Source organism: Heterodontus francisci, chromosome 15 (genome assembly GCF_036365525.1).
Source record: "Heterodontus francisci isolate sHetFra1 chromosome 15, sHetFra1.hap1, whole genome shotgun sequence".
Taxonomy (NCBI): domain Eukaryota; kingdom Metazoa; phylum Chordata; class Chondrichthyes; order Heterodontiformes; family Heterodontidae; genus Heterodontus; species Heterodontus francisci.
Genome location: NC_090385.1, coordinates 42443806 through 42461837, shown reverse-complemented (window position 1 = coordinate 42461837; position 18032 = coordinate 42443806). Strand labels below are relative to the sequence as shown.

Genomic DNA, 18032 nt, shown 5'->3' with positions numbered 1-18032 from the left:
GGGGATAACTCCCCTGCTCTTTTTCAAAATAGTGTCATGGGATCTTTTGTGCCCATCTGAGAAGCAGTCGGGGCCTCAGTTTAATGTCTCATCCAAAAGTGTCTCATCAACTGTGCAAACTTCCCTCAATACTGTACTGGAGTGTCAGCCTAGATTTTTGTGCTCAAGTCTCTGGAGTGGGACTTGAACCCAAACCTTCTGTCTCAGAGGCGAGCATGCTACAAACAGCATAGCTGACTCTAATTTAGTATTATGCATTTATTATTAGATTTTAGATTAGATTAGATTAGAGATACAGCACTGAAACAGGCCCTTCGGCCCACCGAGTCTGTGCCGACCATCAACCACCCATTTATACTAATCCTACCCTAATTCCATATTCCTACCACATCCCCACCTGTCCCTATTGTTTTATTTTAATCTCCCTTTCCTCCGTTTTAGTTGTATGAAACAATTCTCTTATCTTGCTAGTTCTGACAAAGGATCTCCTCCAAAATAATTTGTTTTTTCTCATTCTGATGCTGATAATTTTCTGTTTTTCTCTCTATCACCTCTCCATCTTTGCAACTCGCTTTCCTTCTTTAAGACACTCTTTAAAACCTACCTCTTTGACCAAGGTTTTGGCCATCTGACCTAATATCTCCTTATATGGCTCAGTGTCTTATTTTATAATGCTCCTGTGAAGCATCTTGTATTGCTTTATTACGTTAAAGGCCCTATATAAATTGTTGTTGTTCTATTATTCTCTCTATGTCATATGGAATATTAACACCACCACTTGTAGTACCCTTTTTTTTTGGTAAGCCAGGTTTCTCAAACACTCAGAAAATTATCCTCATGTCCTCAAATAAACTGAGAAATATACATCAGCAGAGTAGATTGGCCTGACATTGAGTGCATACTGTCTCCTCACAGGGACAGATTCCAGAGAACTGAGGCATAATGTGGCAAGATCTAAAGCTTAGTTATTCCCGAGTATCCATGTAATACTGCTGAAGTTAAACTAGCTAAAAAAAGCAGCCTACAACACAACTGATAGAATTAAAAGAAAAAACAAAAATCTTTCATGGGATGTGGGTGTCACTGGCAATGCCAGCATTTGTTGCCCACCCCGAATTTCCTTTGACAACTGAATGGCTTGCTAGGCCATTTCAGAGGGCAGTTAAGAGTCAAACACATTGCTGTGGGTCTGGAGTCACATGTAGGCCAGACCAGGTAAGGATGGCAGATTTCCTTCCCCAAAAGGAAATTAGTGAACCAGATGGGTCTTTACAACAATTGATGATAGTGTCACGGCAACCATTACTGAGACCAGCTTTCAATTCCAGACTTTTAATAGTTAATGATATCCAGGGTACAAACATGGTTAAATGGAGTTGAGGTACAGATCAGCTATGATCTAATTTAATAGTGGAGGAGGCTCAAGGGGCTGAATGGCCGATACTTGTTCCTTTGTTCCACAAAGCACAAGCAAATTGCCTGCTCACAGCTGTTAATACATTGGCGTACAGGGTTATGTGGAGCTATATGGGATGAGTTCCAGTTCCTAAAGTACTCTTTAGGTCCCTCTTTAATGAGTCAGGCATAAAAGGTGCCCTAGAATACTGCAAACTTTTTTTTTATTTCCAAAATATACTTTATTCATAAAAAAACTGTAAAAAAATACATTACAAAACAGTTCAAAAAGCACAAAATCAAATAATACAAAGAGTGCAAAAGAGATTAGTTTCCTTCAATACAGGAGTGAGTTGCCTCACAACCCTTCCATTTTATTTTACATGCCATGTACATTTTACAGCGAAACAAATATTTTCTGGATACAGTTGAGGGGTTTCCCATGGCAAACATTTTTTTTTACTTTTTTAAAAAATTTCCATAATATACTTTATTCATAAAAATCTGTAAAAAATACATTAGGCAAACATGCCTAGTTTATTTATCAGAGTACCAAATTTCCCAAGGAATATTGACTTCATTCCAATATCACACCATTAGGCATGTCACCTTAGAGTCAACTGCATCCCAAATAGATGCCAAGAAAGATTGTTATTAGTTAGTTATTAGACAGCAGGTGTCAGTCCTTTCTAGGTGCACAACAGATACCAGAAGCATCTCAGGAGCGGCACAACACATCATAAAAATGTGTAAGTACACAGTCATCATCCTCCTGACCATAGCATGGACACACACAATGTCAATGGACAGTTGAAGGTGCTTCCCTGTCATCCAACCATACTTTTTCATAAAGATAGTAATTTCATAGATAATGAGATTATGATAAAGATAATAAACATTATAATAATGTAATGACATTGTTGAATGATTCTTTACGATAATGCAGTTCCGCAGCGGAGGTAAAAGACTACAACCCCCAGAATGCACGTGGTAGGACCGGAATTGACGTGTTGTTTCCGGTGTTGGCCGCCATGTTGCTGGGTGCCGGGTTCCGGCTATAAACAGGGGAAGAGGTGAAGTTGCGGCCATGGCGAGTGTTAATACATAGCTCACTGCTTAAAGGAGTGAAAAAAAAATCTTTAAATTTAACTCGGATTACTTATGTGGGGGAAATTGTCAGCTGGTGACAGGATGACCTGGTGAGAGGGAGTCACCCAGCCGGGACTTGGGGGAGGAAGGGGCTTCTCCCAGTCCGGACACCGAGGGGATCCGATGCAGCACGAGAAGGCGACTTGCTGTAAAACAGGGAAATAAAAATTTTCCGTGAGATATTTCCGGTGGAGGCAGGCAGGTTGTTTCCAGTGCAGAACACCTGCCTTTCAGTGTGAGGCTCTGCAGTCAGCGTCTTCCACACTGTCTGAACAGGGCTGGGCTTGTTAAAAATCTGCCCCCCCCCCCCCCACGCCAACCTCGAAGATCCGATTAAAGGCACAGACTTGTCTTCCCTCCCCGCCAAGCCCTGTTCTGGATTTCTAATATCGCAGTCCGATAGATCCCTTGTCTTCAGCCTATATTGGGTGTTGCATTTAGTTTCCAAACGACCCCAAGATGTCTTCTGCATCTATTGATAAGGTAGGTTTCTAACTTTAACTCGGTGGACTAATTGTGGCAGTTTTCTCTTTGCAGACTTAATAATCCAAAACTTTTTTTTATGTGTTGAAGGCACTAATACTGTTGGAATTGTTCAACTGCATGTTTGAGGTTGTGAACTTTCTGGTTCAGCCTGCGACAGTGGCTAGGGAGGAAGATATATTCAGTAACAAGGAAATGGAGCTTGTGACAAGCTGAAAACAATAGCATTGGCTGTCCCAGTGTTTCGCCATGACATTACATTAATGACCTGAGACTGGCTGTCGAACAAGAAGCCTGGCAGCACAGAAGCAATGGAGGGTTTAGGAGAGATGATGGTGATGTAGAACTGAATGGTGTTGGTAAGAATGTGGGAGATCAGATGGTTTGAAAGAAAAGGAGGGTAGAGGATGATTTTCTAGAGTTGGGGGAGGACTGGTTATAATGGTAGGTTTGAGAGGGAGGAAGAAATCGCCTAAGCAGCGGAAGCTATCTACAGTATGAATGAACATGGGAAATTGGATGATTAGTAGCTTGGGGAAAGTGGTTGAAGGAAGTGGGGTGATGTCCCATGGAAGAGAGGAGATGGGAGAGAATATAAATTAATGAGTTAAGTGTGGGGTGGCAACTAGGGGAGACATGGTTTGTAAGGGCACAGAAGCAACAGATATTACTGATTGGTCTCTTTCTCAGTGACAAAGCATCCATGAGCTCTTGCACTTGTTAGGACAGGGGTGAAGATGGTAGTTGATGATGGAGAAAAGAAGACCGTGATTATTTTTAATTTTGGTTAATCTTGGTGTAATAGGCAATTTTGGCAAAGGAATGAGATCTGGTAGAGTTTGTGACCCAGCCAGATCTGGAGATGGATAGCCAAACCAGTTGCATACTAGATGCATTCCAGACTTAATTCCTTAAATATGTGGGAGCTTAAATTGGGACACAACCAGAAGATACAACCTGGATGGGAGATGGTGAAGGTTTTTCTAGTTTTCCCCTTCCAGTTGAATTAACTTTCAGTAAAGCCCGGATGCCAATACAATTATCTGCAATAAGGTCCTGGATGCTGAGGGTTTTGTTCAATAGGAACAAGTGCTCTGAAGGAGAATACAAGGGGCAGAGATTTTTATCTGGTGGAGTCCAAGGGAGCATTCATTGCTTGAGTGAGCAGGATGGGTAGGAAGTTGGTCAGGTTATGCTCCAGTGGGTAAGTAAAGCAGGAAGATGGGCAAGAGAGAAAAATGTTTGGGCTGTTACTTGGAGGGAGGCACCTATGGGTGTGTCAGTGAACCCTTTGGAGAATGCCAAAAACTTTACATGAGGTAGCTATGTATTTATTCAAGGACAATTCAAGTCTGCAAAGGCGGAAGAGTAATGGATTGGGGGAGGAAAGCTTAAGTGCTTGAGAGGAGAGAAATGAACAGTGGGCTGGGTGGATGATGGGGAGGGATGGAAGGGTATATAGCAGTAATGAGTTTAGGTCTGCACTGGCAGGTATTATGTGCGTGTTAATTGACACGCAGGGTATTTGGATTATATGGGCATGGCAGGAGATTGGCGCAACATGTTGCATTTTAATCAGAAGACAGGGAGGGATCCGCTACAGTCTTTAAATTTTCCAACTGTTTGTCAGACATCCAGTACTGGATGAGCAGAAATTTCCTCAATTTAGTATTTTCTTCACCATAAACTCCATTCACTTGCCACCAACTCCATCCCTCTCCCCGGCAACTGTCTTGAGGCTGAACCAGACCGTTTGCAACCTTGGTGTCATATTTGACCTTGAAATGAGCTTCCGACCATACATCCACACCATCACCAGGACCGCCTCTTTCCACCTCCTTAGCATCGTCCCTGACTCAGCTCACCTGCTGCTGAAACCCTCATAGATGTCTTTGTTACTTCTAGACCTAACTATTCCAACAAGCTCCTGGCTGGCCTCCCACGTTCTACCTTCCATAAACTTGAGGTCATCCAGAACACTGCCCATGTTTTAACTCGCACCGAGTCTCATTCACCTATCGCCCCTGTGCTTGCTGACATACATTGGCTTCTGATTAAGCAATGCCTTAATTTTAAAATTCTCATCCTTGTTTTCAGTTACCTCCATGCCCTTGCTGCTCCCTATCTCTGTAATCTCCTCCAGCCCCACAAGCCTCCGAGATATCTGCGCTCCTAATTCTGGCCTCTTGAGCATCCCTGGTTTTAATTGTTCCACCATTGATGACCATGCCTTCAGCTGCCAAGGCTCTAAGCTTTGTAATTCCCTCCCTAAATCTCCACCTTTCTACCTCTCTTTCCTCCTTTAAGATGCTCCTTAAAACCTACCTCTTTAACTAAACTTTGGGGCTGCTGCCCTAATATCTCCTTTGTGTGATTCTATTTCAGATTGAAAATTACTTATGACGCATAATGTTTTGAATGTTGGTTGTTTGTATTTCTGCTGTATTATGGAGAAAAGACTCCAGTAATGGGGAAATGATTTGAAGTAGTGTGACTAGCCCTGTTACGCATATTAAAGATTTAAGTAGCTGTCATGCCTTCTCAATTTGTCTTTGAAAATGGTCCTTGGATGATGTATGCATGTTTTCTATGGCAAGTTTCATGCAACACTATCTTAAAATGATTTGTCTCCAGTTTTTGACCTTTTTCCTGAGGGCATTTAACCTGCAGTGGATTGCAATTCCACATCACCCAGATTTAACAATCTGGGCAATAAATTTTGGCAAGCAACCTGACTGATCTCCACACAATACTGAATGAGTAGAGATCAGGGATGAGAGCCATTACCTTATTGTTCCCTTTCCCTAGTTTTGGCACCAGGCAATTCTAGAGGTTTTTCTGCTTTCACTAACTTGGTGCAGATGGGGATTGAACATATCTTCCTGATTTGGAGTGCTTAGTGCCAATGAGATAGTGAAACATGGAAAATTTACAGCACACAAGGAGGCCTGCTGGCCCATCATGTCTATGCTGGCCGATAAAGAGCGATCTAGTCTTATCCCACTTTCCAACTCTTGGTCCGTAACCCTGTAGATTACAGCATTTCAAGTGCATGTCTGAATTCCAGAATTAATTCATTACAATTGTAGGTAAAAATAATTCCAGAATTACCAACGGAACAACTAGATTAACAGTCTTTGAATCCTTACCATTCATTGCAACATGGCACAATAAATGCTTATCTACAAACCTGCAGCAAAATACATTCTGCATAGTTTATTTTTTTTAAATTTCATTCGAGGTGAGCATCACTGGCAAGGCCACAATTATTGCCCATCCCTAATTGCCCTTGAGAAGGTGGTGGTGTGCCATCTTCTTGAACTGCTGCAGTCCATGTGGTGTAGGTGTACCCACAGTGATGTTAGGAAGGGAGTTCCAGGAATTTGACCCAGTGATAGTGAAGGAATGGCGATATAGTTCCAAGTCAGGGTGGAGCGTAGCTTGGAGGGGAACTTGCAGGTGATGGTGTTTCAATGCATCTATTGCTTTTATTCTTCTAGGTGGTAGAGGTCATGGGTTTGGAAGACACAATGGAAGGAGGCTTGGAGTTTCTGCAGTGCACTTTGTGGATGGGTGCGCGCTGCTGCCACTGTGTTGGTGGAGGAGGGAGTGAATGTTTTAAGGTGGTGGGTGGGGTGCCGATCAAGCAGGCTGCTTTCTTCTGGATGGTGTTGAGCTCCTTGGGCGTTGTTGGAGCTGCATTCATCCAGGCAAGTGGAGAGTATTCCATAAAGCTCCTGACTTCTGCCTTGTAGATGGTGGACAGGCTTGGGGGAAGTTAGGAGGTGAGTTACTCGCTGCAGAATTCCCAGCCTCTGACCTGCTCTTGTAGCCACTGTATTTATATGGCTGGTTCAGTTACTTTTCTGGTCAATGGTAACCCCCCAGGATGATGTTGGGGGATTCAGCATTGCCATTGAATATCAAGGGGATATGGTTAGTTCTCTCTTGTTGGAGATGGTCATTGCCTGATACTTGTGTGGCACGAATGTTATTTGCCACTTGATAATCACACTTTCAAATGCCTTGATGTCGAGGGCAGTCACTCTCTCCTCACTTCTTGAATTCAGCGCTTTTCTCTGTGTTTGGACCAAGGCTGTAATAAGGTCTGGGGCTGAGTGGCCCTGGCAGAACCCAAACTGAGTATTGGTGGGCAAGTTGTTGCTGTTTAAGTGCCAATTCATAGCACTGTCAACAACACTTTCCATTACTGTGATGATTGAGAGTAGTCTGATGGAACAGTATTTGAACCAGATTGGATTTGTCCTGCTTTTTGTGGACAGGACATATGTTTAGTTTTAGTTTAGAGATACAGCACTGAAACAGGCCCTTCGGCCCACCGAGTCTGTGCCGACCATCAACCACCCATTTATACTAATCCTACACTAATCCCATATCCCTATCACATCCCCACCTGTCCCTATATATTTCCCAGCACCTACCTATACTAGGGGCAATTTATAATGGCCAATTAACCTATCAACCTGCAAGTCTTTGGCATGTGGGAGGAAACCGGAGCACCCGGAGGAAACCCACGCAGGCACAGGGAGAACTTGCAAACTCCGCACAGGCAGTACCCAGAATCGAACCCGGGTCCCTGGAGCTGTGAGGCTGCGGTGCTAACCACTGCGCCACTGTGCTATTTTCCATATTGCCAGTTTTGTAGCTGTATTGGAACAGCTTGGCTGGGGTGCAGCTAGTTCTTGAGCGCAAGTCTTCAGTACTACAGCTGGGATGTTGTCAGGACCTATAACCTTTGCTGTATCCAGTGCCTTCAGCCATTTTTTATTCCATTTAATCAGTTGGCATGGGTATAACTATTGCTGTGGACAGAAGTATGCGACTTGCATAAACAAGGCATTCAGTTTCTGAAAAGGTTCAGAAAAACCTCAAACTGACCGTTGCACCAATAACACTACCATGGCAACAGTGAGATCATGTATTAGTATTGCATAAGCAGAGGGGAAAAACAATTTATGGCCTACAGCTTTGAATGCTACCCCACGGGGAGCAAAAACAAAGATTCTGTACAGCCATAGGTTTTCAGTTTGCTTAGTTTTGACTTCAAGAAAGTGTGACAGGGTAAATCTGGCAGCATTTTTCAAGTTTCCTCTAATGTTACCTTCTGTTTAAGTGTTAGTTTTGTGTTTTAAAATGCTTCTCAGAAATGCATTGGAAGATTAAAAAGAGGAGGGTTGGAGCTCCCATTTGTTCTGTACTCATTGTACTTCAAAGCATGGCTGTGCATGGAACATTTACAAAGGAAATTTGACATAACTAAGTGTTTGAATAATTTGCATTGCATTGTGAAATATTTGTCTACAATCAGGAAGGCAATGCTGAGTGTATCTAGTTTTTTTTTTAAATAAAATGGTTCAAATTAACAGTGCCCATCTGTAAGATTTCTGTTTTAATATATCTACTGATGGTGTCTGCTACTGCACTTTTTCTGAAACAATAACTTCTAGACTTCTAGCCAGTTTATTGTTTGCATTTCGCAATGTGATTGACTCCCAACTGTCCTCAAGTAGCCTAGCAAACCACTCAGTTGTATCAAACCGCTATAAGAAGGTTGACCAAGAATAAAACAGGACGGGCCTCCCGGCATCCACCTAGGCACCGGAAACGACAAAGGCATAGCCTGTCCAGTAGACCCTGCAAAGTCCTCCTCACTAACTTCTGGGGACTTGTGCCAGAATTAGGAGAGCTGTCCCACAGACAAGTCGAGCAGCAGTTTGACATATGCACTCAGAATTATACCTTATAGTGAATGTCCCAGACTCCTCCATCACCAGAAGTAGTGGCACAGTGGTGAGGCAGTGGCCCTGGGAGTCCTTAACATTGATTCCCGGACCCCATGAAGACTTGTGACATTAGGTCAAACACTGGCAAGGAAACCTCCTGCTGGTTACCACCTACTGCTCTCCCTCAGCTGATGAATGAGTGCTCCACCATGTTGACCATCACTTGGAAGAACCACTGAGCGTAGCAAGGGCACTGAATGTACTCTGGGTAGGGGACTTCAATATCCATCACCCAAGAGTGGCTTGGCAGCACCACTACTGACCAAGCTGGCCAGGTCCTGAAAGACATATCTGCCAGACTGGGCCTGTGCCAAATGGTAAGAGAACCAACAAGAGAGGACAAAACCTATCTGACCTCATCCTCGCCAATCTACCTGTCTCAGATGCATCTGTTTGTAACAGTATTGGTGGGGCTGACCACCACACAGTCCTTGTGGAGATGAAATCCTGTCTTCACACTGAGGACACCCTCCATCGTGTTGTGTGGCACCACCACTGTTCTAAATGGGATAGCTTCAGAATAGATCTAGTAGCTTGAAACTGGGTATTCATAAGGCACTGTGGGTAATCAGCAGAAGGATTGTACTCAACTGCAATCTGTAACCTTATGGCCTGGCATATCCCTCATTGTCATCAATGGCAGAGAATCAACCCTGGTTCAATGAGGAGTATAGAAGAATGTGCCAGGTGCAGCACCAGGCCTACCTGAAAATGAAGTGCTAACCTGGAGAAGCCACAACACAGGAATACATGCATGCTAAACAGCGGAAGCAGCATGCGATAGGCAAAGCTAAGTAATCCTGCAAATAACAGATCAGGTCATAGCTCTGCAGCCCTGCCACTTCCAGTTGTGGATGGTGGTGAGCAGTTAAACAACTAACTGGAAGAACTGGCTGCACAAATATCCCCGTCTTCAGTGATGGGGATGAAGCCCAACACGTCAGTGGAAAAGATAAGACTGAAGCATATGCAACTGTCTTCAGCCAGAAGTGCTGAGTGGTTGATCTATCCTGGCCCCTTCCTGAGGTCCCCAGCATCACAAATGCTAGTCTTCAGACAATTCGATTCACTTCACGTGATATCAAGAAACAGCTGAAGGCACTGAATACAGAAAAGGCTATTCGTCCTGACAACATCCTGGCTATAGTACTGAAGACTTGTGCTCCAGAACTAGCTCTGCCTCTAGCCAACCTGTTCACAGCTACAGTGCTGGTATCTACCTGACAATTTAGAAAATTGCCCAAGTATGTCCTGTACAGAAAAAGCAGGACAGACCTACTCCAGCCAATTACCGCTGCATCAATCTACTCCTAAATCATCAGCAAAATGATGGCAGAGGTCGTCGACAGTGCTGTCAAGCAGCACTTACTAGCAGTAACCTGCTCACCGATGCTCCTTTTGGGTTCCGCCAGGGCCATTTGGCTCCAGACATCATTACAGTCTTGGTCCAAACATGGACAAATGAGCTGAATTCCAGAGGTGAGGTGAGAGTGACTGCCCTTGACATCAAGTTAGCATTTGACTGAGTATGGCATCAAGAACCCCCTAGCAAAATTTGAAGTGGATGGGAATCGATTGGGGAGGTGGAGGGGGGCAGCTGAGGGACTCTTCACTGGAGTCATACCTAGCACAAAGGAAGATGGTTGTGATTGTTGGAGGCCAATCATCTCAGCCACAGGACATTGCTGCAGGTATTCCTCAGGGTAGTGTCCTAGGCCCAAACATCTTCAACTGCTTCATCAATGACCTTCCCTCCACGTTCATTGCACAGTATTTAGTACAATTCACAGCTCCTCAGACAGTGAAGCAGTCCATGCTCGCGTGCAGCAAGTCCTGGACAACGTTCAAGCTTGGACTGATGTGTGGTGTGAATGTTACTTGCCACTTAAGTGTCAGGTCCAGCAAGAGAATCTAACCATCTTCCCTTGACATTCAATGGCATTACCATCACTCCATCCCCCACCATCAACATCCTGGGAGTTACTGTTGACCAGAAACTTAACTGGACCAACCACATAAATACCGTGGCTACAAGAGCAGGTCAGAGGCTGGGAATTCGGTGGCGAGTAAATCCCATCCTGACTCTCCAGAGTCTGTCCATCCACAAGGTGGGAATCAGGTGTGATGCAATACTGTCCCCTTGCCTGGATAAGTACAGCTCCAACAATACTCAAAGCTGGACACCATCCAAGACAAAGCAGCCCACTTGATCGGCACCCCATCTGTCACCTATAACGTTCACTCCCTCTGTCACTGGTGCACAGTGGCAGCAGTGTGTACCATCTCAGATAGATAGCAACTTGCCAAAGCTCCTTCAACAGCACCTTCCAAACCTGTGACCTCTACCACCTAGAAGAACAAGGACAACAGACACATAGGAACGCCACCACCTGCAAGTTCCCCTCCAAGCCACGCCCCATCCTGACTTGGAACTATATTGCTGTTCCTTCACTGTCGCTGGGTCAAAAACCTGGAACTCCTTCCAAACAGCGCTGTGTGTATAGCGATACCACATGGACTGCAGTGATTCAAAGAGGCTGCTCACTACCACCTTCTCAATTAGGGATGGGTAATAAATGCTGGCCTTTAGCTAAAGAACTTGTAATGTAAATGTGTTGAAGCATGAAGTAGTTGTTCCTTGGAAATGGTTTATTTAACAGCCTGTTGCCTAGCATAATGAAGGTAGACCCAACTGACCAGTCAAAAAAGGAAATGCATCGATTCCTGGTTCGGCAGTGTGTTTATAAAAAAATAAAAATAAAAATATGGATTGATAAGGTGAGAAGGGGCTGGAAATTAACTGAGTGGCTTACACAGTGAAGTAGATGGATTGTTTGTCTCTTTTCAACCAATAGTCTGAGTGGAGGGTGTTGTTCTGACTCAAGGTACCACTGCATTGGAGGATGCAGTAGTTACAGTTGTTTTCATTGTTAAACACCACCCCACAGCAGTCATAGGATTAATTGTGTTCCTATTAACTAATTCCCAAGAGGCTATTTAAAATTGCAACTGTTCACTTGGAGTTTCCGATCAACCAAGAAGTCAATAAAATTAAACTTCCTGACAGTCTTGGTATTCAGTGTAGTTGAAGCTTGATTAAACTCATTGCTAGATTGGTAGCAAATATCTTTCTACTTGGTCAGCATTTCATGAACTGCAGTTATAAATGTTAAGCTAATTTAATGCAGACTAATGTAAAGTTGCATATAGGAAAGAAAAATAGGTGGCACATATACTCCAGACTGGTGTTGAAATAGCTAGAGGTGATACTGAAAGAGATCTAGGAGTCTTGCTACACCCAATGCTAAACATATCCGACCACTACAATGTTGTTCAAATAAATCTGGAATAAAAAGCTAGTATCGATAATGGTGACATGAAACTACAGGTTTGTCATCTTAAAAACTCGGCTGGTTCACTAACATTCTTTTCGTTTTTAGGGAAGGAGGTCTGCTGGCCTATATGTGACTGCAGACCCACAGCCTTGTGTAGTTGAGAGTTATTTTTGCTCTGAGGGTGGTGGGGGTCTGGAACTCTTGACAGGGTAGCAGAGGCAGAAATCCTCATTGCATTTAAAAAGCACTTGGATATGCACTTAAATACCGTAACATACAAGGCAATGGACCAAGAGCTAGAAAGTGGGATAGGCTGAATAGCTCCTTTTATTTTGACTGGCACAGACACAATGGGCTCAATGACCTCCTTTAGTGCCAGAAATTTCTATGATTCTGTGACTCTTAACTGCCTTCTGAAATGGCCCATCAAGCCACTCCGTTGGTACGAAACCACCATGACAAAGCACAATAAGAAAACCGGGTGGACCACCCTGCATCGACCTAGGCATCGGATTAGGACACGACAAAGGCACACCAGCCCAGTTGACCTAACCATCCTCATTAATATCTGGGGGCTTGTGCCAAAATTAGAAGAGTTGTCCCACAGACTGGTCAAGCAACAGCCTGACCAAGTCATACCCACAGAAACATACCCTTCAACCAATATACCAGTCACCTGCCTCACCATCCCTCAGTACGTCCTGCCTTACTGGCAGGGCAACCCACCAGAGGCGGTGGCACCACATGGACCACCGCCTTCTCAAAGGCAGTTGTGGATGGGCAGTAAATGCTGGCATTGCCCGTGATGCTCACATCCTGTGAATGAATTATTAAAATCTGCAGAACCATAGTCAATAAAGCAAGTTTCAACTTCATAGCCAAAACAGTAGAATAGAAGTCAGAGGAGGCAGTGATAAAACTGGTCCAGTTTAGGTTGCTGAGAAACTTGAGATGAGATGTTTGTGTTTGGAGGCAGTGCAGAGAAGAGCCAGAAAGTTGATCCCTTGTGTCAGGAACCTGAGTTATGATGAAAAACTTGGCCTTTCAGCTTAGAAAGAAGGTGTCTGAAAGGTGATCTTGTGGAGGTATACCGGATGAAGAGTATAGGGAAAAGTTAACATGGGATGCTAATTTATACTCTGGGAGTAGAACAAGGCGGCACAAGTTCAAACTTGTAAGAGGTAATCTTAGGGCCGGAATTTTTTCTGTGCACAGTGTGCCCATCGTTTCAAATAAACTGACAGTGTTATAGACCGAGTCTGTGCCAACCAACAACCACCCATCTATACTAATCCTACATTAATCCCATATTCCCTACCACATCCCCACCATTCTCCTACCACCTACCTACATTAGGGGCAATTTACAATGGCCAATTTACCTATCAAACCAGAGCACCCGGCGGAAACCCACACAGTCACAGGGAGAACTTGCAAACTCCACACAGGCAGTACCCAGAACTGAACCTGGGTCACTGGAGCTGTGAGGCGGCAGTGCTAACCACTGTGCCGCGCTGTGTTAAGGGAAAAACTTTGTTGTATCTAATTGTTAAATGGTTCCAATGGGAGAATGTTAGAATGTCTCTGGGTGAAAGAGTTTTAATGGACCCAATGGCTGCATTGATTTGTAATTCATCTTGTCCAGTGTCTGGTGTGACACTGCCATGGTTATAGTAGAATTGCTACGTACGGCCTCTGTTTCCACTGACTTAATGGTAGGTCTGTTAGGGTTGGTTTTCAGCTTCTGGTAGCAGTCGGAGAGTCTGTGCGGTCATGATGGACCAAATGGCCTCTTCCTGGGCTGTAACGCTTCTGTGATTCGTGAAATTGAATGACTTAGTAGGGTGTACCATTTTTAACAAACTGGGTGCCTGCTGAAGATTTTGTTTTGTTTCTGCCATGACCAGGAATGATGTACACTGCAAGTAAATGGGGCAGTTTTTGTCCTTTTTTTTTGTATGATGGAGGCATCAGACTGGGTTTTTCTAATGGCAGTGAGTATAGATTTTGGCCATTAGGGTTCGTTTTACTTCTGTAAAGCCATGTATTACTTCATTCTGATTAATCTCCCTAGTGACGAATACATTTTCTCCAGAAAATGGACTAGAAAAATGTTTCTTTCCGGTTGTTGAAATTTCAGGAAGTTGGGAATGGAGGAAACCATGTGATTCTCAGTTTCTGTCACTTCCTATTGAGTAGTCTTTGACTTGGCTGGCATTGTGAACTTGTCACATGAGCTGCTGATCAGGTTGTAAGCAGCTTTTAAGGCTTCTTGATGGCTCAGTAAGTTTATCGAGTAAGAAATTATATTTGCTAGAAAGTAGCACAAAGTCCCATTCGACAGAGTACTTAACTTGGGGAATTTGAGTGAGGAAATTGTAAGGATTGATCTCTTTGTAAAATCTCATCAAGTTTACCATTTAGCATTTAACTTTAATCTAGTTTGCAATGTCACGTCACTGGTAAACAAGCTGCCTGCTAGTGGCAGCTGCATAGTTGATTAGGTGACTAGTTAGAACTGGTTACCTGGTCAGCAGGGCCGGACTCCGATCTTTGGAATTTTTGTCAGTATAAATAAGGAGGCTTTTGCTAATGCACAGAGTCCAGCTCAATGCAATACTGCTTCTACAGAATATTTGGGAAATGACTGAGGGAAGAGATGCTGTTCTGATATCTTAAAAACAAGAAGCAGTCTGAGAGGGGGAGCAGGAGATAGCGAGACCCGAGACCTGAAGTCCAGAGGCATTAATTAGATGAGCAGGTAGGTGATCGGTGGGTTTTAAGGTTTTCTCCTCTAAACTAGAAAAGTAGTTTAAATTAGGAATGGGAAAATATAAGTACTGTATTAAATTTATAGCTTAACCAGTTAAACTCCTGAATATAGCTACAAATAATTGTTAAATAAAGACTTTCATGAAATAAGGCAGAGCAGGTTGTGTCTGGCCTGCAAATGTGGGAGTTTGTGGACAGCGAGGATGTCCTGAGCAAACACTGCTGGAAATGTCTCTGTCTCGAACCTCTCCGACTCGGTCATTGTGAGACTTCACATAAGGAAGGGGGAAGAGATTTCTGGACAGTTTTATCCAGAATACAGCCACACCCCAAAAGGAAACACAGATTCAGGAAAGGGAGGGAGTGACTGTTAGGAGCTGGGTATCAGGGATTTAGGAGAGATTGAGAAGGAGGTCCCACAGACCTTGGTCCTGTCCGACGGGTACGATGTACTCGCTACCTGTGAGGACAAGGTGAAAGACATGGGAGGACAACCACAATGCAGACAGACACCCGGGCTCCACAGGCTGTCTATGTGGCGGGACGTGGTGGGGAGGGGTGTGGGAAACGAGCAGAATAGAAATGCAGTAATAATAGCGGACTCTATCATTAGAGGGATAGATAGCATCCTCTGCAGTCAGGAACGAGAATCTTGAAGGGCGTGTTGCCTATAGGGTTCCAGGGTAAGGGGTATCTCATGACAACCAGAGAGAAACTCTTAAAAGGAGGGGATAAATCTTGTTGTGTGATCATGTTGGAACATACTACATAAGTAGGAACAGGGAGGAAGTCCTGCTGAAAGAGTATCAGGATTTGGGCTCAATTAAAACAGTAGGACCGCGAGGGTAGCAATCTTTGGATTATTGCCTGAGCCTTGTGCAAATTGGGATAGGAGCAGGCAGAGCAGGAGAGTTAACACATGGTTAAAGGGCAGGGGTGGAAATGAAGAGTTCCTTTTCATGGAACACTGGTACCAGTTCTAGGACAGGAAGGAACTGTACTAATGGGACAGGTTCCACCTGAACTGAGATGGGACCTGTGTCCTAGTGGAAAGGGTTAATGGGGAGTGTAGCAAAGGCTTTAAACTAATAAGATGGGGGTGGGGGAGGAATCTACAAGAAACCTAAGCAGCCTAAATGTAAACAAAACAGTGAAGGAGAGCATAGGAAGAATAAAGTAAGAGAGACATTGAGGACAAGGGACTAAGTAGAGTTATAGAGCAACAGTCTTAAAAAGATGGTTAAAATAAAGTGAGAGGAAATCCTTTTAAAAATGAGTTTAAAATGTCTGTACAGCAATGCACTCAATGTCTATAATAAAATGGAGCTGGAGGCAATCATGTATTGGGAGGAACCAGACATAAAGATTACTGAGATGACTATAGAAAAATTAGGACTGGGAATTAAACATTGGACAGTATAACATACTTTTAAAAGATTGAGAGGGAAAAATGGGAGGTGGGGTAGCTGTAGTTATTAGGGATAACATAATAGCGGTTTCCCTTTTTTCTATTGCCATCAGCAAGGCAAAAATAGAATCCATATGGGTAGAAATAAAAAATAAAGGATCAATCACACTAATAGATTTAGTCTATAGACCACCGAAAAGTGAGAGGTGGAGGAAGAAATATGCAAACAAATTAGGGATTTCAGTAAAAAAAAAACAATAGTAATCATGGGGGATTTCAACTACCCCAATATTTATTGGACAGAAAAGGTAGGTAAAGGAGGTAAGGGATTGCAGTTCCTATAATATGTCCATGACTCCTTTCTAGCCTAATATGTAAAGCACCCAACAAGGGAAGATGCTACTGGATCTAGTAATGGGGAATGAACTAGAGCAGATAAGGGAAGTAAAAGGAGGGGAACTTCAAGCCAAAGTGACCATAATATAATACACTTTAAGATAATAGGGGATAGACATAAGAATGACTAAAACCAGCTTTAGATTGGAGAAAAGCCGATTTTTGAAGGGCTGAGAATAGAACTTGGGGAAAATAAAATGGGCAACAATATTGGCAAGTAACGATGTAGAACGACGATGGTTAACATTTAAAATAGTGTTCAACAGAGTGCAGGAAAAATACATTTCGTTAAAATGAAAAGACAAACTTAAAAACTAGTGAGTTGTCATAGATAAACAAAGACACCAGGGAACAATCGTGCGTTGGAAAAAGGCATACATTAATTACATACAGCAGAGGAGTTCATGATAAGAGAATATGAAGAGATTAGGAGAGAAGTCACAAAAACAATTGGGAAGGTGAAGAGGAACTATGAAACTAAATTATCAAGGAACAAAAAAACCAAACTAGTAAAGTATTTCACAGACACATCAATTTTTTTTTTGGCAAAAGGAAGGCTGTGATGGGAATAGGACCATTAAGGGATAGACAGGATAATACCACAGGTAATGTTAGGTGGCAGAAATATTTATTTTGCTTCAGAATTTACCAAGGAGAGAGAGAGAACTGGTAGTCATGCCACTGAATGATGTGCTGAGTAATGAGAAAAGTGCATTTCAAGTAAATAGAAAAGAGAATGTATTGAATAAACTAATCGCACTCAGAGGGTCAAGCCCTGGTCCAGATGTCCATGCATTTTAAAAGAATCTAGGGATGTGATAGCAGAGGCATGAGTACCCATAGATGATAATTCGTTAGAAAAAGGTGTGTCAGAGGACTGGTAGATAACTAATGTAATTTCTATATTTAAGGGGGGGACAGAACATGCCCAGGAAATTAGAGGCTTAACATCGGTGCGAGGAAAAAATAATGGAATCCCTACTAGTGGAGAACAAAGAACAGTACAGCACAGGAACAGGCCATTCGGCCCTCCAAGCCTGCGCCAATCTTGATGCCTGGCTAATCTAACACCTTGTGCACTTCCGGGGCCCATATCCCTCTATTCCCTTCCTATTCATGTATTTGTCAAGATGTCTCTTAAACGTCGCTATCGTACCTGCTTCCACCACCTCCCCTGGCAGCAAGTTCCAGGCACTCACCACCCTCTGGATAGAAGAACATGGATTCAAGAAGGAAACTCTTGCTTTTCCAACGTTATTGGGTTTTTTTTGTCTATTCTCTTACCACAGCC

General features: G+C 43.3%; 1 protein-coding gene across 2 annotated transcripts in view; it reads left to right on the top strand.

The window, feature by feature from the left end:
• Positions 1-2424: 2424 nt before the first annotated feature.
• Positions 2425-18032, top strand: part of LOC137377619 (ubiquitin-like protein 3) — a 48321-nt gene continuing 32713 nt past the window's right edge. For both annotated transcript variants that reach the window (XM_068047460.1, XM_068047459.1), the window contains exon 1: positions 2425-3027. In XM_068047460.1, coding sequence (XP_067903561.1) covers positions 3004-3027 — 24 coding nt within the window. In that variant the 5' untranslated portion in view covers positions 2425-3003. The remainder of the gene's footprint in view (positions 3028-18032) is intronic.